Source organism: Bombina bombina, chromosome 4, assembly GCF_027579735.1.
Source record: "Bombina bombina isolate aBomBom1 chromosome 4, aBomBom1.pri, whole genome shotgun sequence".
Lineage (NCBI taxonomy): Eukaryota > Metazoa > Chordata > Amphibia > Anura > Bombinatoridae > Bombina > Bombina bombina.
The window spans coordinates 558,991,851-559,015,632 of record NC_069502.1 but is presented as its reverse complement, the minus strand read 5'-3'; the positions used below and the strand labels follow the sequence as shown (position 1 = coordinate 559,015,632).

Here is a 23,782-nt window from a genome sequence, read left to right as displayed (position 1 = left end):
ACCTGTGAATCCAGCTGCAGGGCAGGTAACAGCTACTAAGGTGTGGCCGGTACTCCACTCCCTGTCAGGGACCTGTAGTAAAAGAAAGAACAGAGTAACCAACCCTGGCTTTCTGCAAAGGGGTAGCAAAGTGCTAGAAGTAAAGCAAAGACCACCTTGCCGCCTTCTAACTGCTAAAAGCTACCACTACTCTTACTAAAGAGATGACATGGACACAGCTAGACCCCAATTTTTGCTTGCAGAAAAAAGTACCCTTAAATGGATTAAATATCTTCAGACACAGTCTACGCACATCCTCTATTGACAGAGGCAAAGAGAATGACTGGCGATTATGGGTAATGGAAGTTAACAGCTTTGCTTTGGTGCTCTTTGCCGCCTCCTGCTGGCCAGGAGTTGAATATCCCACTAGTAATTGGAATGAAGTTGTGGACTCTCCATGCCATAGGAAAGAAATCACATTTGCAAGTTTGATAACAAAATAGCACAGTGATTTGCAGGCAATGCTTAACGCAGTAGACAAACTCATATATATATATATATATATATATATATATATATATATATATATATATATATATGGTGCATCTAAAGGTTTTTAAAATCTAAAAATAGCAGTTTTTAAAAAATAGTATGTTGTATCCAAATGTTTGCAGTGCATTTTTTATAAATATATTCAAGCTGAAAGATAAATGTTTATGATCATTTGAACTAAACTGAAACCATTTTAAGTAAACCACCATATCGGTTTCTTTTCTTTCATGTAATTAGCAAGAGTCCATGAGCTAGTGACGTATGGGATATACATTCCTACCAGGAGGGGCAAAGTTTCCCAAACCTCAAAATGCCTATAAATACACCCCTCACCACACCCACAAATCAGTTTTACAAACTTTGCCTCCTATGGAGGTGGTGAAGTAAGTTTGTGCTAGATTCTACGTTGATATGCGCTCCGCAGCAGGTTGGAGCCCGGTTTTTCCTCTCAGCGTGCAGTGAATGTCAGAGGGATGTGAGGAGAGTATTGCCTATTTGAATTCAATGATCTCCTTCTACGGGGTCTATTTCATAGGTTCTCTGTTATCGGTCGTAGAGATTCATCTCTTACCTCCCTTTTCAGATCGACGATATACTCTTATATATATATACCATTACCTCTGCTGATTTTCGTTTCAGTACTGGTTTGGCTTTCTACAAACATGTAGATGAGTGTCCTGGGGTAAGTAAGTCTTATTTTCTGTGACACTCTAAGCTATGGTTGGGCACTTTTTTAATAAAGTTCTAAATATATGTATTCAAACATTTATTTGCCTTGACTCAGGATGTTCAACATTCCTTATTTTCAGACAGTCAGTTTCATATTTGGGATAATGCATTTGAATCAATCATTTTTCTTTCCTTAAAAAATTTGACTTTTTTTTCCCTGTGGGCTGTTAGGCTCGCGGGGGCTGAAAATGCTTCATTTTATTGCGTCATTCTTGGCGCGGACTTTTTTGGCGCAAAAAATCTTTTCTGTTTCCGGCGTCATACGTGTCGCCGGAAGTTGCGTCATTTTTTGACGTTCTTTTGCGCCAAAAATGTCGGCGTTCCGGATGTGGCGTCATTTTTGGCGCCAAAAGCATTTAGGCGCCAAATAATGTGGGCGTCTTATTTGGCGCTAAAAAAATATGGGCTTCGCTTTTGTCTCCACATTATTCAAGTCTCATTTTTCATTGCTTCTGGTTGCTAGAAGCTTGTTCCTTGGCATTTTTCCCATTCCTGAAACTGTCATTTAAGGAATTTGATCAATTTTGCTTTATATGTTGTTTTTTCTCTTACATATTGCAAGATGTCTCACGTTGCATCTGAGTCAGAAGATACTTCAGGAAAATCGCTGTCTGGTGCTGGAACCACCAAAGCTAAGTGTATCTGCTGTAAACTTTTGGTAGCTGTTCCTCCAGCTGTTGTTTGTATTAATTGTCATGACAAACTTGTTAATGCAGATAATATTTCCTTTAGTAAAGTACCATTACCTGTTGCAGTTCCATCAACATCTAATGTTCAGAGTGTTCCTGATAACATAAGAGATTTTGTTTCTGAATCCATCAAGAAGGCTATGTCTGTTATTCCTCCTTCTAGTAAACATAAAAAATCTTTTAAAACTTCTCTTTATACAGATGAATTTTTAAATGAACATCATCATTCTGATTCTAATGACTCTTCTGGTTCAGAGGATTCTGTCTCAGAGGTTGATGCTGATAAATCTTCATATTTATTTAAAATGGAATTTATTCGTTCTTTACTTAAAGAAGTACTAATTGCTTTAGAAATTGAGGATTCTGGTCCTCTTGATACTAAATCTAAACATTTAGATAAGGTCTTTAAATCTCCTGTGGTTATTCCAGAAGTTTTTCCTGTTCCTGGTGCTATTTCTGAAGTAATTTCCAGAGAGTGGATTAATTTGGGTAATTCATTTACTCCTTCTTCTAAACGTTTTAAGCAATTATATCCTGTGCCGTCTGACAGATTAGAATTTTGGGACAAAATCCCTAAAGTTGATGGGGCTATTTCTACCCTTGCTAAACGTACTACTATTCCTACGGCAGATGGTACTTCGTTTAAGGATCCTTTAGATAGGAAAATTGAATCCTTTCTAAGAAAAGCTTATCTGTGTTCAGGTAATCTTCTTAGACCTGCTATATCATTGGCTGATGTTGCTGCAGCTTCAACTTTTTGGTTGGAAACTTTAGCGCAACAAGTAACAGATCATGATTCTCATAATATTATTCTTCTTCTTCAACATGCTAATAATTTTATCTGTGATGCCATTTTTGATATTATCAGAGTTGATGTCAGGTTTATGTCTCTAGCTATTTTAGCTAGAAGAGCTTTATGGCTTAAAACTTGGAATGCTGATATGTCTTCTAAATCAACTCTACTTTCCCTTTCTTTCCAGGGTAACAAATTATTTGGTTCTCAGTTGGATTCTATTATCTCAACTGTTACTGGTGGGAAAGGAACTTTTTTACCACAGGATAAAAAATCTAAGGGTAAAAACAGGGCTAATAATCGTTTTCGTTCCTTTCGTTTCAACAAAGAACAAAAGCCTGATCCTTCATCCTCAGGAGCAGTTTCAGTTTGGAAACCATCTCCAGTCTGGAATAAATCCAAGCCTTCTAGAAAAGCAAAGCCAGCTTCTAAGTTCACATGAAGGTGCGGCCCTCATTCCAGCTCAGCTGGTAGGGGGCAGGTTACGTTTTTTCAAAGAAATTTGGATCAATTCTGTTCACAATCTTTGGATTCAGAACATCGTTTCAGAAGGGTACAGAATTGGTTTCAAGATAAGACCTCCTGCAAAGAGATTTTTTCTTTCCCGTGTCCCAGTAAATCCAGTGAAAGCTCAAGCATTTCTGAAATGTGTTTCAGATTTAGAGTTGGCTGGAGTAATTATGCCAGTTCCAGTTCTGGAACAGGGGCTGGGGTTTTATTCGAATCTCTTCATTGTACCAAAGAAGGAGAATTCCTTCAGACCAGTTCTGGATCTAAAAATATTGAATCGTTATGTGAGGATACCAACATTCAAAATGGTAACTGTAAGGACTATCTTGCCTTTTGTTCAGCAAGGGCATTATATGTCCACAATAGATTTACAGGATGCATATCTGCATATTCCGATTCATCCAGATCACTATCAGTTCCTGAGATTCTCTTTCCTGGACAAGCATTACCAGTTTGTGGCTCTGCCGTTTGGCCTAGCTACAGCTCCAAGAATTTTTACAAAGGTTCTTGGTGCCCTTCTGTCTGTAATCAGAGAACAGGGTATTGTGGTATTTCCTTATTTGGATGATATCTTGGTACTTGCTCAGTTTTTACATTTAGCAGAATCTCATACGAATCGACTTGTGTTGTTTCTTCAAGATCATGGTTGGAGGATCAATTCACTAAAAAGTTAATTGATTCCTCAGACAAGGGTAACCTTTCTGGGTTTCCAGATAGATTCAGTGTCCATGACTCTGTCTTTGACAGACAAGAGACGTCTAAAATTGATTTCAGCTTGTCGAAACCTTCAGTCACAATCATTCCCTTCGGTAGCCTTATGCATGGAAATTCTAGGTCTTATGACTGCTGCATCGGACGCGATCCCCTTTGCTCGTTTTCACATGCGACCTCTTCAGCTCTGTATGCTGAATCAATGGTGCAGGGATTACACAAAGATATCTCAATTAATATCTTTAAAACCGATTGTACGACACTCTCTGACGTGGTGGACAGATCACCATCGTTTAATTCAGGGGGCTTCTTTTGTTCTTCCGACCTGGACTGTAATTTCAACAGATGCAAGTCTTACAGGTTGGGGAGCTGTGTGGGGATCTCTGACGGCACAAGGAGTTTGGGAATCTCAGGAGGTGAGATTACCGATCAATATTTTGGAACTCCGTGCAATTTTCAGAGCTCTTCAGTCTTGGCCTCTTCTGAAGAGAGAATCGTTCATTTGTTTTCAGACAGACAATGTCACAACTGTGGCATACATCAATCATCAAGGAGGGACTCACAGTCCTCTGGCTATGAAAGAAGTATCTCGAATTCTGGTTTGGGCGGAATCCAGCTCCTGTCTAATCTCTGCGGTTCATATCCCAGGTATAGACAATTGGGAAGCGGATTATCTCAGTCGCCAAACGTTGCATCCGGGCGAATGGTCTCTTCACCCAGAGGTATTTCTTCAGATTGTTCAAATGTGGGAACTTCCAGAAATAGATCTGATGGCGTCTCATCTAAACAAGAAACTTCCCAGGTATCTGTCCAGATCCCGGGATCCTCAGGCGGAGGCAGTGGATGCATTATCACTTCCTTGGAAGTATCATCCTGCCTATATCTTTCCGCCTCTAGTTCTTCTTCCAAGAGTAATCTCCAAGATTCTGAAGGAATGCTCGTTTGTTCTGCTGGTAGCTCCGGCATGGCCTCACAGGTTTTGGTATGCGGATCTTGTCCGGATGGCCTCTTGCCAACCGTGGACTCTTCCGTTAAGACCAGACCTTCTGTCGCAAGGTCCTTTTTTCCATCAGGATCTCAAATCCTTAAATTTAAAGATATGGAGATTGAACGCTTGATTCTTGGTCAAAGAGGTTTCTCTGACTCTGTGATTGATACTATGTTACAGGCTCGTAAATCTGTATCTAGAGAGATATATTATAGAGTCTGGAAGACTTATATTTCTTGGTGTCTTTCTCATCATTTTTCTTGGCATTCTTTTAGAATACCGAGAATTTTACAGTTTCTTCAGGATGGTTTAGATAAAGGTTTGTCCGCAAGTTCCTTGAAAGGACAAATCTCTGCTCTTTCTGTTCTTTTTCTAATCTTCCTGATATTCATTGTTTTGTACAAGCTTTGGTTCGTATAAAACCTGTCATTAAGTCAATTTCTCCTCCTTGGAGTTTGAATTTGGTTCTGGGGGCTCTTCAAGCTCCTCCTTTTGAACCCATGCATTCATTGGACATTAAATTACTTTCTTGGAAAGTTTTGTTCCTTTTGGCGATCTCTTCTGCCAGAAGAGTCTCTGAATTATCTGCTCTTTCTTGTGAGTCTCCTTTTCTGATTTTTCATCAGGATAAGGCGGTGTTGCAAACTTCTTTTCAATTTTTACATAAGGTTGTGAATTCCAACAACATTAGTAGAGAAATTGTGGTTCCTTCATTATGTCCTAATCCTAAGAATTCTAAGGAGAAATCGTTGCATTCTTTGGATGTTGTTAGAGCTTTGAAATATTATGTTGAAGCTACTAAGTCTTTCCGAAAGACTTCTAGTCTATTTGTTATCTTTTCCGGTTCTAGAAAAGGCCAGAAAGCTTCTGCCATTTCTTTGGCATCTTGGTTGAAATCTTTAATTCATCATGCCTATGTCGAGTCGGGTAAAACTCCGCCTCAAAGGATTACAGCTCATTCTACTAGGTCAGTTTCTACTTCCTGGGCGTTTAGGAATGAAGCTTCGGTTGATCAGATTTGCAAAGAATCAACTTGGTCCTCTTTGCATACTTTTACTAAATTCTACCATTTTGATGTGTTTTCTTCTTCTGAAGCAGTTTTTGGTAGAAAAGTACTTCAGGCAGCGGTTTCAGTTTGAATCTTCTGCTTATGTTTTCATTAAACTTTATTTTGGGTGTGGATTATTTTCAGCAGGAATTGGCTGTCTTTATTTTATCCCTCCCTCTCTAGTGACTCTTGCGTGGAAAGATCCACATCTTGGGTAGTCATTATCCCATACGTCACTAGCTCATGGACTCTTGCTAATTACATGAAAGAAAACATAATTTATGTAAGAACTTACCTGATAAATTCATTTCTTTCATATTAGCAAGAGTCCATGAGGCCCACCCTTTTTGTGGTGGTTATGATTTTTTTGTATAAAGCACAATTATTCCAATTCCTTATTTCTTCTGTTAAGTGTGATCAGTCCACGGGTCATCATTACTTCTGGGATATTACTCCTCCCCAACAGGAAGTGCAAGAGGATTCACCCAGCAGAGCTGCATATAGCTCCTCCCCTCTACGTCACTCCCAGTCATTCTCTTGCACCCAACGACTAGATAGGATGTGTGAGAGGACTATGGTGATTATACTTAGTTTTATATCTTCAATCAAAAGTTTGTTATTTTAAAATAGCACCGGAGTGTGTTATTATCTCTCTGGCAGAGTTTGAAGAAGAATCTACCAGAGTTTTTGTTATGATTTTAGCCGGAGTAGTTAAGATCATATTGCTGTTTCTCGGCCATCTGAGGAGAGGTAAACTTCAGATCAGGGGACAGCGGGCAGATGAATCTGCATAGAGGTATGTAGCAGTTTTTATTTTCTGACAATGGAATTGATGAGAAAATCCTGCCATACCGATATAATATCATGTATGTATACTTTACACTTCAGTATTCTGGGGAATGGTACTTCACTAGAATTACACTGTAAGAAATACATAAAGCTGTTTAATAACTAGAGATTATGTTTAACGTTTTTTGCTGGAATGTAAAATCGTTTTCATTTACTGAGGTACTGAGTGAATAAATGTTTGGGCACTATTTTTCCACTTGGCAGTTGCTTAATCTGTTTTCTGACAGTTTCTGTTCTCCCTCACTGCTGTGTGTGAGGGGGAGGGGCCGTTTTTTTGGCGCTTTTTCTACACATCAAATATTTCAGTCAGCAACTCATTGTATTCCCTGCATGATCCGGTTCATCTCTACAGAGCTCAGCGGTCTTCAAAACTTATTTTGAGGGAGGTAATTTCTCTCAGCAGAGCTGTGAGAATTATAGTTTGACTGAGATAAAAAACGTTTATTCTGTAATTTGTTTCCTGCTTTCAGAATTTGCTATCTTTGCTAATGGGATTAAACCTTTGCTAAAGTTGTGTTATTTACAAGGATTGAGGCTATAACTGTTTCAATTTATTAATTTTCAACTGTCATAGATCTTCTGTGCTTCTTAAAGGCACAGTACGTTTTAATATTATTCTAATTGAATTGTATTTCCAAGTTACAGGTTTATTTGCTAGTGTGTTAAACATGTCTGATTCAGAGGATGATACCTGTGTCATTTGTTGCAATGCCAAAGTGGAGCCCAATAGAAATTTATGTACTAACTGTATTGATGCTACTTTAAATAAAAGTCAATCTGTACAAATTGAACAAATTTCACCAAACAACGAGGGGAGAGTTATGCCGACTAACTCGCCTCACGTGTCAGTACCTACATCTCCCGCTCAGAGGGAGGTGCGTGATATTGTAGCGCCGAATACATCTGGGCGGCCATTACAAATCACATTACAGGATATGGCTACTGTTATGACTGAGGTTTTGGCTAAATTACCAGAGCTAAGAGGTAAGCGTGATCACTCTGGGGTGAGAACAGAGTGCGCTGATAATATTAGGGCCATGTCAGACACTGCGTCACAGGTGGCAGAACATGAGGACGGAGAGCTTCATTCTGTGGGTGACGGTTCTGATCCAAACAGACTGGATTCAGATATTTCAAATTTTAAATTTAAACTGGAAAACCTCTGTGTATTACTAGGGGAGGTGTTAGCGGCTCTGAATGATTGTAACACAGTTGCAATACCAGAGAAAATGTGTAGGTTGGATAAATATTTTGCGGTACAGACGAGTACTGAGGTTTTTCCTATACCTAAGAGACTTACTGAAGTTGTTACTAAGGAGTGGGATAGACCCGGTGTGCCGTTCTCACCCCCTCCGATATTTAGAAAAATGTTTCCAATAGACGCCACCACAAGGGACTTATGGCAAACGGTCCCTAAGGTGGAGGGAGCAGTTTCTACCTTAGCTAAGCGTACCACTATCCCGGTGGAGGATAGCTGTGCTTTTTCAGATCCAATGGATAAAAAATTAGAGGGTTACCTTAAGAAAATGTTTGTTCAACAAGGTTTTATATTGCAACCCCTTGCATGCATTGCGCCGATCACGGCTGCAGCGGCATTCTGGATTGAGTCTCTGGAAGAGAACATTGGTTCAGCTACTCTGGACGACATTACAGACAGGCTTAGAGTCCTTAAACTAGCTAATTCATTCATTTCGGAGGCCGTAGTACATCTTACTAAACTTACGGCGAAGAATTCAGGATTCGCCATTCAGGCACGCAGGGCGCTGTGGCTAAAATCCTGGTCAGCTGATGTTACTTCTAAGTCTAAATTGCTTAATATACCTTTCAAAGGGCAGACCTTATTCGGGCCCGGGTTGAAAGAGATTATCGCTGACATTACAGGAGGTAAAGGCCATGCCCTGCCTCAGGACAAAGCCAAAGCCAAGACTAGACAGTCTAATTTTCGTTCCTTTCGTAATTTCAAAGCAGGAGCAGCATCAACTTCCTCTGCACCAAAACAGGAAGGAGCTGTTGCTCGCTACAGACAAGGCTGGAAACCTAACCAGTCCTGGAACAAGGGCAAGCAGACTAGGAAACCTGCTGCTGCCCCTAAAACAGCATGAATTGAGGGCCCCCGATCCGGGATCGGATCTAGTGGGGGGCAGACTTTCTCTCTTCGCCCAGGCTTGGGCAAGAGATGTTCAGGATCCCTGGGCGCTAGAGATATTATCTCAGGGATACCTTCTGGACTTCAAATACTCTCCTCCAAGAGAGAGATTTCATCTGTCAAGATTGTCAACAATCCAGACAAAGAAAGAGGCGTTTCTACGCTGCGTACAAGAGCTCTTGTTAATGGGAGTAATCCATCCAGTTCCACGATCGGAACAGGGACAGGGGTTTTACTCAAATCTGTTTGTGGTTCCCAAAAAAGAGGGAACTTTCAGACCAATCCTGGACTTAAAGATCCTAAACAAATTCCTAAGAGTTCCATCGTTCAAGATGGAGACTATTCGGACAATTTTACCTATGATCCAAGAGGGTCAGTACATGACCACTGTAGATTTAAAAGATGCTTACCTTCACATACCGATTCACAAAGATCATTATCGGTACCTAAGGTTTGCCTTCCTAGACAGGCATTACCAGTTTGTGGCTCTTCCATTCGGATTGGCTACAGCTCCAAGAATCTTCACAAAGGTTCTGGGTGCTCTTCTGGCGGTACTAAGACCGCGGGGAATCTCGGTAGCTCCATACCTAGACGACATTCTGATACAAGCTTCAAGCTTTCAAACTACCAAGTCTCATACAGAGTTAGTGCTGGCATTTCTAAGGTCACATGGATGGAAGGTGAACGAAAAGAAAAGTTCACTCGTTCCACTCACAAGAGTTCCCTTCCTGGGGACTCTTATAGATTCTGTAGAAATGAAGATTTACCTGACAGAGGACAGGCTAACAAGACTTCAAAGTGCTTGCCGCACCCTTCATTCCATTCAACACCCGTCAGTGGCTCAATGCATGGAGGTAATCGGCTTAATGGTAGCGGCAATGGACATAGTACCCTTTGCACGCTTACACCTCAGACCACTGCAACTGTGCATGCTAAGTCAGTGGAATGGGGATTACTCAGACTTATCCCCTTCTCTGAATCTGGATCAAGAGACCAGAAATTCTCTTCTATGGTGGCTTTCTCGGCCACATCTGTCCAGGGGGATGCCTTTCAGCAGACCAGACTGGACAATTGTAACAACAGACGCCAGCCTTCTAGGTTGGGGTGCCGTCTGGAATTCTCTGAAGGCTCAGGGACAATGGAGTCAGGAGGAGAGTCTCCTGCCAATAAACATTCTGGAATTGAGAGCAGTTCTCAATGCCCTCCTGGCTTGGCCCCAGTTGACAACTCGGGGGTTCATCAGGTTTCAGTCGGACAACATCACGACTGTAGCTTACATCAACCATCAGGGAGGGACAAGAAGCTCCCTAGCTATGATGGAAGTATCAAAGATAATTCGCTGGGCAGAGTCTCACTCTTGCCACCTGTCAGCAATCCACATCCCGGGAGTGGAGAACTGGGAGGCGGATTTCTTAAGTCGTCAGACTTTTCATCCGGGGGAGTGGGAACTTCATCCGGAGGTCTTTGCCCAAATACTTCGACGTTGGGGCAAACCAGAGATAGATCTCATGGCGTCTCGGCAGAACGCCAAGCTTCCTCGTTACGGGTCCAGATCCAGGGATCCAGGAGCAGTCCTGATAGATGCTCTGACAGCACCTTGGGACTTCAGGATGGCTTACGTGTTTCCACCCTTCCCGTTACTTCCTCGATTGATTGCCAGAATCAAACAAGAGAGAACATCAGTGATTCTAATAGCACCTGCGTGGCCACGCAGGACTTGGTATGCAGACCTGGTGGACTTGTCATCCTGTCCACCTTGGTCTCTACCTCTGAAACAGGACCTTCTGATACAGGGTCCCTTCAAACATCAAAATCTAACTTCTCTGAAGCTGACTGCTTGGAAATTGAACGCTTGATTTTATCAAGACGTGGGTTTTCTGAGTCAGTTATTGATACCTTAATACAGGCTAGGAAACCTGTTACCAGAAAGATTTACCATAAGATATGGCGTAAATACCTATATTGGTGTGAATCCAAAGGTTACTCTTGGAGTAAGGTTAGGATTCCTAGGATATTGTCTTTTCTACAAGAAGGTTTAGAAAAGGGTTTATCTGCTAGTTCATTAAAGGGACAGATCTCAGCTCTGTCCATTCTGTTACACAAACGTCTGTCAGAAGTTCCTGACGTACAGGCTTTTTGTCAGGCTTTGGCCAGGATTAAGCCTGTGTTTAAAACTGTTGCTCCACCATGGAGTTTAAACCTTGTTCTTAATGTTTTACAGGGCGTTCCGTTTGAACCCCTTCATTCCATTGATATAAAGTTGTTATCTTGGAAAGTTCTATTTTTAATGGCTATTTCCTCGGCTCGAAGAGTCTCTGAATTATCAGCCTTACATTGTGATTCTCCTTATTTGATTTTTCATTCGGATAAGGTAGTCCTGCGTACTAAACCTGGGTTCTTACCTAAGGTAGTTATTAACAGGAATATCAATCAAGAGATTGTTGTTCCTTCTTTATGCCCAAATCCTTCTTCAAAGAAGGAACGTCTACTGCACAACCTGGATGTAGTCCGTGCTCTAAAATTTTACTTACAGGCAACTAAGGAATTTCGACAAACGTCTTCTCTGTTTGTCATTTACTCTGGGCAGAGGAGAGGTCAAAAAGCTTCCGCTACCTCTCTTTCTTTTTGGCTTCGTAGCATAATTCGTTTAGCTTATGAGACTGCTGGACAGCAGCCTCCTGAAAGAATTACAGCTCATTCTACTAGAGCTGTGGCTTCCACTTGGGCCTTCAAGAATGAGGCCTCTGTTGAACAGATTTGCAAGGCTGCAACTTGGTCTTCGCTTCATACTTTTTCCAAATTTTACAAATTTGACACTTTTGCTTCATCGGAGGCTATTTTTGGGAGAAAGGTTCTTCAGGCAGTGGTTCCTTCTGTATAAAGAGCCTGCCTATCCCTCCCGTCATCCGTATACTTTTGCTTTGGTATTGGTATCCCAGAAGTAATGATGACCCGTGGACTGATCACACTTAACAGAAGAAAACATAATTTATGCTTACCTGATAAATTCCTTTCTTCTGTAGTGTGATCAGTCCACGGCCCGCCCTGTTTTTAAGGCAGGTAAATATTTTTTAATTTATACTCCAGTCACCACTTCACCCTTGGCTTTTCCTTTCTCGTTGGTCCTTGGTCGAATGACTGGGAGTGACGTAGAGGGGAGGAGCTATATGCAGCTCTGCTGGGTGAATCCTCTTGCACTTCCTGTTGGGGAGGAGTAATATCCCAGAAGTAATGATGACCCGTGGACTGATCACACTACAGAAGAAAGGAATTTATCAGGTAAGCATAAATTATGTTTTTATATGCTTTCGCACTTTTTTCTTATCACCCCACTTCTTGGCTATTCGTTAAACTGATTTGTGGGTGTGGTGAGGGGTGTATTTATAGGCATTTTGAGGTTTGGGAAACTTTGCCCCTCCTGGTAGGAATGTATATCCCATACGTCACTAGCTCATGGACTCTTGCTAATATGAAAGAAATGAATTTATCAGGTAAGTTCTTACATAAATTATGTTTTTTTCCCCCTAGGCTTTCATTTTTTGTTGATATACATTATAGTATATTTAGAAATACATATTATGTTGAGGGACATTGAACCTCAATCTATAAAGATGATATATTTCTTTTACAAAGATATGATGAGTCCACGGATTGTATCCTTACTTGTGGGAATATTAGCCTCCTGCTAACAGGAAGTGGCAAAGAGCACCACAGCAGAGCTGTATATATAGCCCCTCCCCTTCCCCTCCACCCCCAGTCATTCTCTTTGCCTGTGTTATACTAGGAAGACATGGTAAACTGAGGTGTTAGTTTTAGTTTCTTCAATCAAGAAGTTTTTTATTTTAAATGGTACCGGTGCGTACTATTTTCCTCAGGGGGATATGGAAGAAGATTTCTGCCCTGAGGTTTGATGATCTTAGCATTTGTAACTAAGATCCACGCTGGTTCCCACAAGACTTCTGAAGGTAACCATGAGACATCTTCAGTGTGGAGACCGGTTTCATGCTACAAGCAGCATTAAGGTATGTGCAGCCTTTTTTTCCTGAGGAGACTTGGTGTATCAGAACTGGCTGGCATTATTTCCCTGTATGAGAATGGGGTAAGCAGTAAAACCTATTTTAATAAGAGGGGTGTTACTGGAGTCCCTATTTTATATTTATCATTAGTTGATATTTGGGCATTATGTGACATGGGAGACAATATAAAAAACAATGTTTTATGTTTTTTATTTTTGGCACTTAAAACTTATTGGTTTTATGCTTGAGGGTTATATTGTGTGTGTATTTTTACTTTAGTGCAAAACTGCATTTCCATGCAGTGTTGTTTGGGCCTACTCCAACTTTTGACCTTAAGGGGCAGAGCCTATTTTGGCTTAGCAGCAGCAAACAGTAACTCGGTGGCTCCTGGACTATGTAGCTGGTCTGAAGGGTTGGAAACTTGATTCGAGTACCCTAGGGGCAGGTAGGCGCCACAGAGGAGCAGAGTGTATTTTTATCTATCTTTTTGACTTCATGTTGATATAAGTACTTCTAAAGCCTTATTTCTGCCCTTGCTTCTGGGTGCAGTAATTTTTGGATTAACCAACGATATTACGTTAAATTTGGGAATAATTTAACGTTTTTTGTGCATTTTTGAAATTTTTTTCACTTTTTCTTTTCTTAAAGGCACAGTACACGTTTTTTCTAATGTTTATTTTATGCTATAAATAAGTGTTTAAATTACTTTTGTGGTATTACTAGTCTGTTTAACATGTCTGACATTGAGGTTTCTCATTGTTCTATGTGTTTAGAAGCTATTGTGCAACCCCCTCTAACATTGTGTAACTTTTGTACTGAAAGGGCTTTACAATGTAAAAAGCATATTTTAAATAAAATAAGTGTGCCTAGGGATGATTCTCAGTCTGAAGAGAATCAGGATATGCCATCCAATTCTCCCCAAGTGTCACAACCTTTTATGCCCACTCAAGCGACGCCTAGTACTTCTAGTGCGTCAAATTCCTTTACTCTGCAGGAGATGGCTGCAGTTATGTTAACTACCCTTACAGAGGTCTTGACCTACTGCATTTACCCTGCAACACTGGTAATTTAGACAAGTATTAATGGGAATACTGAATCCTCTGATGCTTTATTAGCTATTTCCGATGTTCCCTCACAGTGCTCTGAGTTGGGGATTAGGGAATTACTGTCTGAGGGTGAAATTTCTGATTCAGGGAATGTTTTGCCTCAGACAGATTTGGATGCTATGTCATTTAAATTTAAGCTTGATCACCTCTGCCTGTTGCTTAGGGAGGTTTTAGCGACTCTGGATGATTATGATCCTATTGTGATTCCTCCAGAGAAATTGTGTAAAATGGATAAATATTTGGAAATTCCTACTTACATTAGTAAGGAATGGGATAGATATACCGTTTTTTTCCCTCTCCTAATTTTAAGAAAATGTTTCCTATATCAGATACCATTCGGGACTCATGGCAAGTGGTCCCTAAGGTAGAGAGATCTATGTCTTCCCTAGCTAAGCGTACTACTATACCCATTGAGGATAGTTGTGCTTTCAAGGATCCTATGGATAAGAAATTAGAGGGTCTACTAAAGAAATTTGTTAATCAGGGATTTCTCTTGCATTGTTCCAGTAACTACAGCAGCAGCTTTTTGGTTTGAGGCTCTAGAAGAGTTTCTTAAGGTTGAGACTCCATTAGATGACATTCTAGATAGAATTAAGGCTTTTAAGCTAGCTAATTCTTTTATTACTGGTGCCGCTTTTCAAATTGCTAAATTAGTGGCAAAAAATTTAGGATTTGCTATTTTAGCACGTAGAGCATTGTGGCTCAAATCTTGGTCTGCTGATGTGTCATCAAAACATAAGCTTTTAGCTATTCCCTTTAAAGGTAAGACCCTTTTTGGGCCTGAATTGAAGGAGATAATTTCTGATATTACAGGAGGTAAGGGCCATGCCCTACCTCAGGATAGATTGGTTAAAATGAGGGGTAAACAGAATAATTTTCATTCCTTTCGAAACTTTAAAGGACGACCCCCCGCTTCTTCTTCCACAAAGCAGCATGAAGGGGTGGCCCCCGATCCGGGACCGGATCTAGTAGGGGGCAGACTATCTTCCTTTGCTCAGGCTTGGGCAAGTAATGTTCAGGATTCCTGGGCACTAGAAATAGTGACCCACGGTTATCAATTGAAATTCAAGGATTTCTCCCAAGAGGGAGATTTCATCTTTCAAAATTATCTGCAAACCAGATAAAGAGAGAGGCGTTCTTACCCTGTGTAAAATACCTTTTTACTATGGGAGTAATCTGTTCTGTTTCAAAATTGGAACAGGGACAGGGGTTTTACTCAAACCTATTTGTGGTCCCCAAAAAAGAGGGAACGTTCAGACCCATTTTTGACCTCAAGTGTCTAAACAAATTTCTAAGAGTTCCAGCATTCAAGATGGAGACAATTCGAACGATTATGCCAATGATCCAGGAGGGTCAATATATGACTACTGTGGATTTGAAGGATGCTTACCTTCATATTCCAATCCACAAAGATCATCATCGGTTTCTAAGGTTTGCCTTCTTGGACAAGCATTATCAGTTCGTGGCTCTTCCTTTCGGGTTGGCCACAGCACCCAGAATCTTCACAAAGGTTCTAGGGTCTCTTTTGGCGGTTCTCAAACCGCAAGGGATAGCGGTGGCGCTATTCTGATTCAGGCGTTAACATATCATCTGACAAAATCTCACACAGGCACAGTGTTGTCTTTTCTGAGAACTCACGGCTGGAAGGTGAACATAGAGAAGAGTTCACTTGTTCCACAGACAAGGGTTCCTTTTCTGGGAACTCTGATGGACTCGGTAGCCATGAAAGTATTTCTGACGGAGGTCAGAAAATAAATGATTTTGAATACTTGCCGAGCACTTCTGTCCATTCCTCGGCCATCAGTGGCTCAGTGTATGTATGTAATCGGATTAATGGTAGTGGCAATGGACATCGTTCCGTTTGCTCGCTTTCATCTCAGACCACTGCAACTGTGCATGCTCGGTCAGTGGAATGGGGATTGTGCAGATTTATTTCCAAAGATAATTCTGGATCAAGAGACCAGAAACTCTCTCTTCTTTGGTGGTTGTCGCCAGATCATCTGTTCCAGGGGACTTGTTTCCGCAGACCTTCGTGGGTGATAGTGACAACAGATGCCAGCCTTCTGGGCTGGGGTGCAGTTTGGAACTCCCTGAAGGCTCAGGGTGTTTGGACTCAGGTGGAGTCTCTACTTCCAATCAATATTCTGGAACTGAGAGCAATATTCAATGCACTTCAGGTGTGGCCTCAGTTGGCTTTGGCCAAATTCATCAGATTCCAGTCGGACAACATAACGACTGTGGCATATGTCAATCATCAGGGGGAAACAAGGAGTTCCTTAGCGATGATAGAAGTAGCCAAGATAATCAGTTGGGCAGAGGCCCACTCTTGTCATCTGTCAGCGATCTACATCCCAGGGGTAGAGGACTGGGAAGCAGATTTTCTAAGTCGACAGACTTTTCATCCGGGGGAGTGGGAACTTCACCCAGAGGTATTTGCCTCATTGATTCTTAGATGGGGCAGACTGGAATTAGTTTTGATGGCATCTCGTCAGAATGCCAAGCTTCCAAGATACGGATCCCGGTCAAGGGATCCTCAGGCCGAACTGATAGATGCCTTGGCAGTACCTTGGTTGTTCAGCCTAGCTTATGTTTTTCCGCCGTTTCCTCTCCTCCCACGCGTGATTGATCGAATCAAACAGGAGAGAGCTTCAGTGATCCTGATAGCGCTTGCATGGCCACGCAGGACTTGGTATGCGGAGCTAGTGGACATGTCCTCTCTGCCACCATGGAAACTTCTGTTGGAAAGGACCTTGAATGAAAAGATCCTGTCTCAACATCCAAATCTAATTTCTCTGCAACTGACTGCGTGGAGATTGAACGCTTGATTTTAACGAAGCAAGGATTCTCTGGTTCACTTATTAATACTTTGATACAGGCTAGAAAGCCTGTCACTAGAAAAATCTATCATAAGATATGGCGTAAATATCTTTTTTGGTGTGAATCCAAGGGTTACTCATGGAGTAAAGTTAGGATTCCTAGGATTTTGTCTTTTCTCCAAGAAGGATTGGAGAAAGGGTTATCAGCAAGTTCCTTAAAGGGACAAATTTCAGCTTTGTCAATTCTGTTTCACAAACGTTTGGCAAATGTATCAGATGTTTAGTCTTTTTTTCAGGCTCTATCTAGAATTAAGCCTGTATTTAGACCTATTACTCCTCCCTGGAGTTTGAATTTAGTTCTTCGAGTTCTGCAAGGGGTTCCGTTTGAACCTATGCATTCCATAGATATTAAGCTTTTATCTTGGAAAGTTCTGTTTTTGGTTGCTATTTCTTCTGCTCGAAGGGTTTCTGAGCTTTCAGCATTACAGTGTGATTCGCCTTATCTCATATTTCATTCTGATAAGGTGGTTTTTACGTACCAAACCTGGGTTCCTTCCTAAGGTTTCGAATATGAATATTAATCAGGAAATTGTTGTTCCTTCCTTGTGTCCTAATCCTTCTTCTAAGAAGGAGCGTCTGTTACATAACTTGGACGTGTTCCGTGCCATAAAGTTTTACTTACAGGCAACTAAGGATTTCCGTCATCATCTTCATTATTCATTGTTTATTCTGGAAAGCGTAGGGGTCAGAACGCTACGGCTACCTCTTTCTTTTTCGCTGAGAAGTATCATCCGCCTGGCAGATGAGACTGCTGGACAGCAGCCTCCTGAAAGAATTACGGCTCATTCTTCTAGGGCTGTGGCTTCCACATGGGCTTTTAAAAACGATGCATCTGTGGAACAGTTTTGTAAGGCTGCGACTTGGTCGTCCCTTCACACTTTTTCCAAATTTTACAGATTTGATACTTTTGCTTCTTCTGAGGCTATCTTTGGGAGAAAGGTTCTTCAAGCAGTGGTGCCTTCCGTTTAGGTTCCTGTCTTGTCCCTCCCTTTCATCCGTGTCCTATTGCTTTGGTATTGGTTTCCCACAAGTAAGGATGAAATCCGTGGACTCGTCATATCTTTGTAAAAGAAAACTTAATTTATGCTTACCTGATAAATTACTTTCTTTTACGATATGAAGAGTCCACGGCCCACCCTGTTCTTTTTAAGACAGTTTTTCTTTTTTGTAAACTTCAGTCACTTCTGCACCTTTTTAGCCTTTCCTTTTTCTCTTCCTATACCTTCGGCCAAATGACTGAGGGTGGAGGGGAAGGGGAGGGGCTATATATACAGCTCTGCTGTGGTGCCCTTTGCCACTTCCTGTTAGCAGGAGGTTAATATTCCCACAAGTAAGGATGAAATCCGTGGACTCGTCATATCGTAAAAGAAAGTAATTTATCAGGTAAGCATAAATTAAGTTTTTTTGTATAATTAGCTTCTCTAAAGATATTTGCATATTTTTTGTTATACTTACAGGGACATAAAAATGTTGTAAATGAATACCTTTATGTATTATCGCAATACATTAACATACTTGCGTGTGTGAAAACATTCTGAATCCATCAATACATCGTTTTTTGCAATTAATTTCCAATGGCCAAATTTCCCCACCGTTTGCTACATTTGTAGGAGTCAATCCAGACTTGTAACACAATTAGAAATGGCTAATTGTGGCCATTTTGTTATAAAAACTTGCATTGATTTGCAGAACTATATCTGACACCAATTAGGGACAGATATGTGCAAAGTTAGGCTTGTGAAGTCTGTAGTGTACACTTCCAGTTCTCAGAACTGGGAAACCCCACCATTTTCAGAGATACATCACATGAAAGGAGGGAGATAAATAAAAACTTTTTTTTTTTTAATATGCATAATTGTGTTCCATAATAAATTATTTAAATGTTTTTAAATATTATTTTTTCTTACCTAACAGGCACGTCTCTTCTTTTTCAACAATGTGCGTATGGTTCTGTCCAGTGGGATGAAACTTCTTGGGATTACACCTGTTGCTAACATGTAATTTAAGGATTATTTCCTATACTTTTGCAAATGAACACATGGTACTTAAAATTCCTTACTAACAGGTAATAAGTCTCCTACCAACTTGAAGTGGTAAAAATCTCCTGAAACGTAGTAAATAAATGTGAATTTGACTGTGGCTGCTTTGCATTTTCCTTTATTAACCCATGAAGATTCTACTAGAATGTCCAAGAAAACCTTGAACGGATTGGACTTATTTTTCTTAATGCAGTTAAACAAATACACCTGGCTATGAACTGGGCTACAGGAATATGATCTTTTTAAAATATGATTGTATTTTGTATTATATAATATGTATATTGTCACAGTGTCGAGGACTGGACAGGACAAGTACACCTTTCTAATGTTGGAGATTAATCCATGTGATTAGATCATAAGTTTGTTTTCTAACTGTATAACTGTTGCTAATAGCATCATTACCTCAACCCCGCATGCCCGATGTCTTGGGGTCACAATTGACTCTTCTTCAATCCTCGCATCCAGTCTTTGGCCAACGTCTGCATTTTCCACCTTAAAAACATCTCCAAAATGTGCCACTTCCTTACACAAGACACAGCTAAGATATTAATCCACTCTCTCATTTCCAACCTTTACTATTGCAACTCCATCCTCTCTGGTCTCCCTAGTTTCCAGCTATCTCCTTTACAATCCATAATGAATGCCTCTGCCAGGCTGATCTTCTTTGCATGTCGCTCTTCTTCTGCACCTCTCTGCCAATCCCTTCACTAGCTTCCTATAGCCTCCAGAATTAAACACAAAATCCTGACTCTGACATTCAAGGCTCTTAATTACTCTCCCTTTCACTCTGTTCATTACTTTTTCTCTTTCATTACTTTTTTTCTCTCCTCCACTCTTGTAACCTCCTCACATTCCTGTCTACAGGACTTCTCTAGACTGGCCCCTATTCTGTGGAACTCTCTGCCTTGCTCCACAAGACTCTCCCCTAGTTTTGATAGTTTCAAGCGCTTTTTTGAAAGACTCTCCTGAGATGCATACAATATGCACTAACCTTTTCTAACCTCAAGCTCAGATCAGCTATTAGCAGATCAACTTCATGAGAGCTGATTTACAACCATGCAACTATTGGCAGGGCCCTCTACCCACTTGTTCCCTATATGTTGCCTTTCATATCATAGCTCTGTTTATAGCTCTGCGAAATCTGTTGGACCTCTACAAATAACTGATAATAATAATCCAAGTCCTTTTCACAAAAACACACATAGGCACTTATGAATCCAAGGTGTGTGTGCATTTTTCTTTTGCATAAAACATCTTGATTCTACAACAAAAAAAACTAAATTTATGCTTACCTGATAAATTAATTTATTTCATGGTGGTGAGAGTCATCAATCCATTATGCATGGTATTCACTTCCTAGCCACTAGGAGGCGACAAAGATTTCCCAAAATTTCCAGACTACTTCATCCCTCCCAACTCACTGGTATGCCAGTCATACATATAGACAAGTAGGAGAAAAGAGAGGTAGAAAACAACAAAGTAGGGAAAATAGAGGTGCAAAATTGTAAATAATGAGATTGGGCAGGGCTTATAGACTCTTACCACCATACCTAGGGTATTACCAGATAAGCATACATTTTGTTTTCTTTCATAAGGTAGTGAGAGTCCACGATCCATTAGGCATAGAAACTAATACCCTAAGTGTGGAGTCCACAAGTAATGTTGGACGGGACAAAAATTTTAAAAAGGCAGTCACCTATTTTCCAAAGACCGCTGCCTGAAAGGACTTCACTACCAAAAGCTGCTTCCAAAGAAGAAAAAACATAAATCTTGTAGAATTTAGAAAAAGTATGTAAGGAAGACCAATTTGAAAAAAACAGGAATTAGAAACAGATCTGGTATAGTGGGCTGCAATGTATTCTGGCGGAGTTAAACCTGTCTACAAGTAAGTTTTATGAATCAGAAGCTTTTGCAAAGAAGCTAAAGTAGCATCTGTGGTTTCTTGGTCTTTGCGAGGATCCGAGAAAAGAATGAACACATTTAAAGATTGTCTAAAATCTTTCTAATCTAAAAGGTAAACTCTTACTACATCCAAATTATTAAAAAAAAATGTCCCTTGAATTCTGAGGATGTAAAAACAAAAGTAAAGGATTGCAATTTCTTGATTGATATTATTTGAAGAGACAACTTTTAAAAAAGTATGCAGATAAAGCCATATCCAAGCTTACGAAAAAGCCTCTTGAAAAAAATTAAAAATGTTAGGGATTCTAGCTTGAATTAAAGATTCTCTACCCCTTATCTGAAAAAAAAAAAAATTATTTTAGAATTCTCAAACAAACAACAATGAGAAAAAACAAGATCTTGAAATAGAAAGGATCTTGAGAGAGAAGATCACACCTTAGAGAAAGAGTCCACGTATTACAACTGGACATTAGTAAAAAAAAAGCGACGTTATGGATGGGGAAATCTAGATAATGTTAAGCATAATATAATTCCCGTATTGTAGGAGCTTAGCCCATAGTTGAGTTTGGTATGTATGGCGATTATGAATGCATGTTTTTACCACAACTCTATAGTTTATTCCAATCCACTTAATATTGTATAATCATCTTCAGGCAGCCTGCACATAGGAATATTAGTTACAGATAGGCACTGTGTTAATATTTTTAGAAACTAGTCACAATTTGTTGAAATTTTTGTTTAAGCAATTAAAAATTGCTTCACCTATATTTGAATAGATATTCCTCTCCGTTTGTCTTGTCATATTGCAATTTATATTTTGGTATTACCTTTTTAGGATTATTCCAGTAATTATATCATTTCTATCAATTATTTACCCACACTATGACAAATCGATAATTAGGGCTATGGACCGTTGTGAATATATTAATAAGTATACTTGTGAAATTTGAATCTAATTTCCTATGATGTGATTTTAACCTGCGCTAGCGGTGTACAGCTTGGCCCAATGCCAAATAAGCAATTTTAAATTTGGAAATATAAACTGTTTTCTTGATTGTTTCCTTTCTTTTTCTGCCTTGATAAAATATATATCACTTTGTGCATTTTTTTACACTGTGGATTCCCTTTGTCTCTTGGTTGCTTCATGTAACTTAATCTAAGGGGGCATGATCTCAGACATGAGACTGTGCGTGCACTATAGGGGTGGGCTTTCCAAAGGCGGAAGAAAAACATAATATATGCTTACCTGATTAATTGTGAAGAAGCCTTTCTGTAGAATTCTTAGGATTAGGACACAAAGAAGGAACAACAATTTCCTTGCTTAAATTATCCGAGGACACAACCTTAGAAAGAAAATCAAATGCGGTTTTTTAAACTGCCTTATCTTAATGAAAAACCAAATAAGAAGAATCTCAAAAAGAGCAGAAAGTTCAGAAACTCTTCTAGCAGAGGAGATAGTAAGAAGAAACAATACTTTCCAGGAAAGAAACCTAATGTCCATCCTGAAAACTTCCATCTGTAGTGATCACAGACCAAATAGGACGAGCAAAAGAAGTCCCCCGTAAAATAGTCTGGAGATACAGCCACCAAGACAGAGACTGTCTTGTTTTGAAATCTAGAAATGATCTAGACCAGTGATTTTTAACCTTTTTTTTCCCAAAGCTCAAAATTAGTAGCAGGAAGAGAGGGTACATTCTCTTAAATTTTGCAGAAGGATTAAAATAATTACCAAATTTAGACCATTCATTAAAAATAATCCCAGTGACTAGTAGACCCCACTTCAGTAACAGAAGCTTCTTTAATTTCTAAAGTAAGCAAAACCTCCTTAATAAAGAACAAATTATATCAATCTTAAATAAAAGGAGAAAGAAGCAGGCTGTGAATCAGACGCAGGCCCGCCAGATCATCGGAAAAAAACACACCCTCAGAAGCCTCATAACACAGGAATATTGCTACTAGTAGAAGGCATATCTTATTCTTACCTTTTACGTTTACTTAAAGACGGGATGACTGTTAACATTTCAGATACTGTAACTTTAATAAATTCCTTAATTCCAACAGCAATTTGAGCCAGAGCTTCCTGTAATGAGCAAACAGAAGGAGCAATAATACATTTGGAAGCAAGTTCAGCATTAGATTGGTCTGAATGCATCCAAAACATTAAGGCAGGATTCACATAAGTATGAAGGAGGAGAAACATCAGCTTGCTTACAATAAACACACTTAATATAGGTAGAAAGGTGTTCAGAAACATCAGCTTCCAAATGAGGATTAATGGCAGATTCAAAATATTCAAACACAAAAATAACCCCAATAAACAAAAGAGCTCTAAGGGAATGAGTATATACAGTTGTGCTCATAAGTTTACATACCCTGGCAGAATTTATGATTTCTTGGCCATTTTTCAGAGAATATGAATGATAACACAAAAACTTTTCTTTCACTCATGTTTAGTGTTTGGCTGAAGCCATTTATTATCAATCAACTGTGTTTACTCTTTTCAAGTCATAATGACAACAGAAACTACCCAAATCACCCTGATCAAAAGTTTACATACCCTGGGGATTTTGGCCTGATAACATGCACACAAGTTGACACAAAGTGGTTTGAATTGCTATTAAAGGTAGCCATCCTCACCTGTGATCTGTTTTCTTGTAATTAGTGTGTGTATAAAAGGTCAATGAGTTTCTAGACTCCTGACAGACCCTTGCATCTTTCATCCAGTGCTGCACTGAAGATTCTGGATTCTGAGTCATGGGGAAAGCAAAAGAATTGTCAAATGATCTGCGGGAAAAGGTAGTTGAACTGTATAAAAAGATATCCAAGGAATTGAGAATGCAAATCAGCAG

At 39.9% G+C, this 23,782-nt stretch overlaps 1 protein-coding gene across 2 annotated transcripts in view; it reads left to right on the top strand.

Annotated features, from left to right (window-relative positions):
- Positions 1-19,131, top strand: part of RARS2 (arginyl-tRNA synthetase 2, mitochondrial) — a 227,136-nt gene extending 208,005 nt beyond the window's left edge. For both annotated transcript variants that reach the window (XM_053710526.1, XM_053710525.1), the window contains one exon: positions 18,907-19,131. In XM_053710526.1, the coding sequence (XP_053566501.1) occupies positions 18,907-18,958 (52 nt within the window). In that variant the 3' untranslated portion in view covers positions 18,959-19,131. The remainder of the gene's footprint in view (positions 1-18,906) is intronic.
- The last annotated feature ends 4,651 nt before the right edge of the window (positions 19,132-23,782 follow it).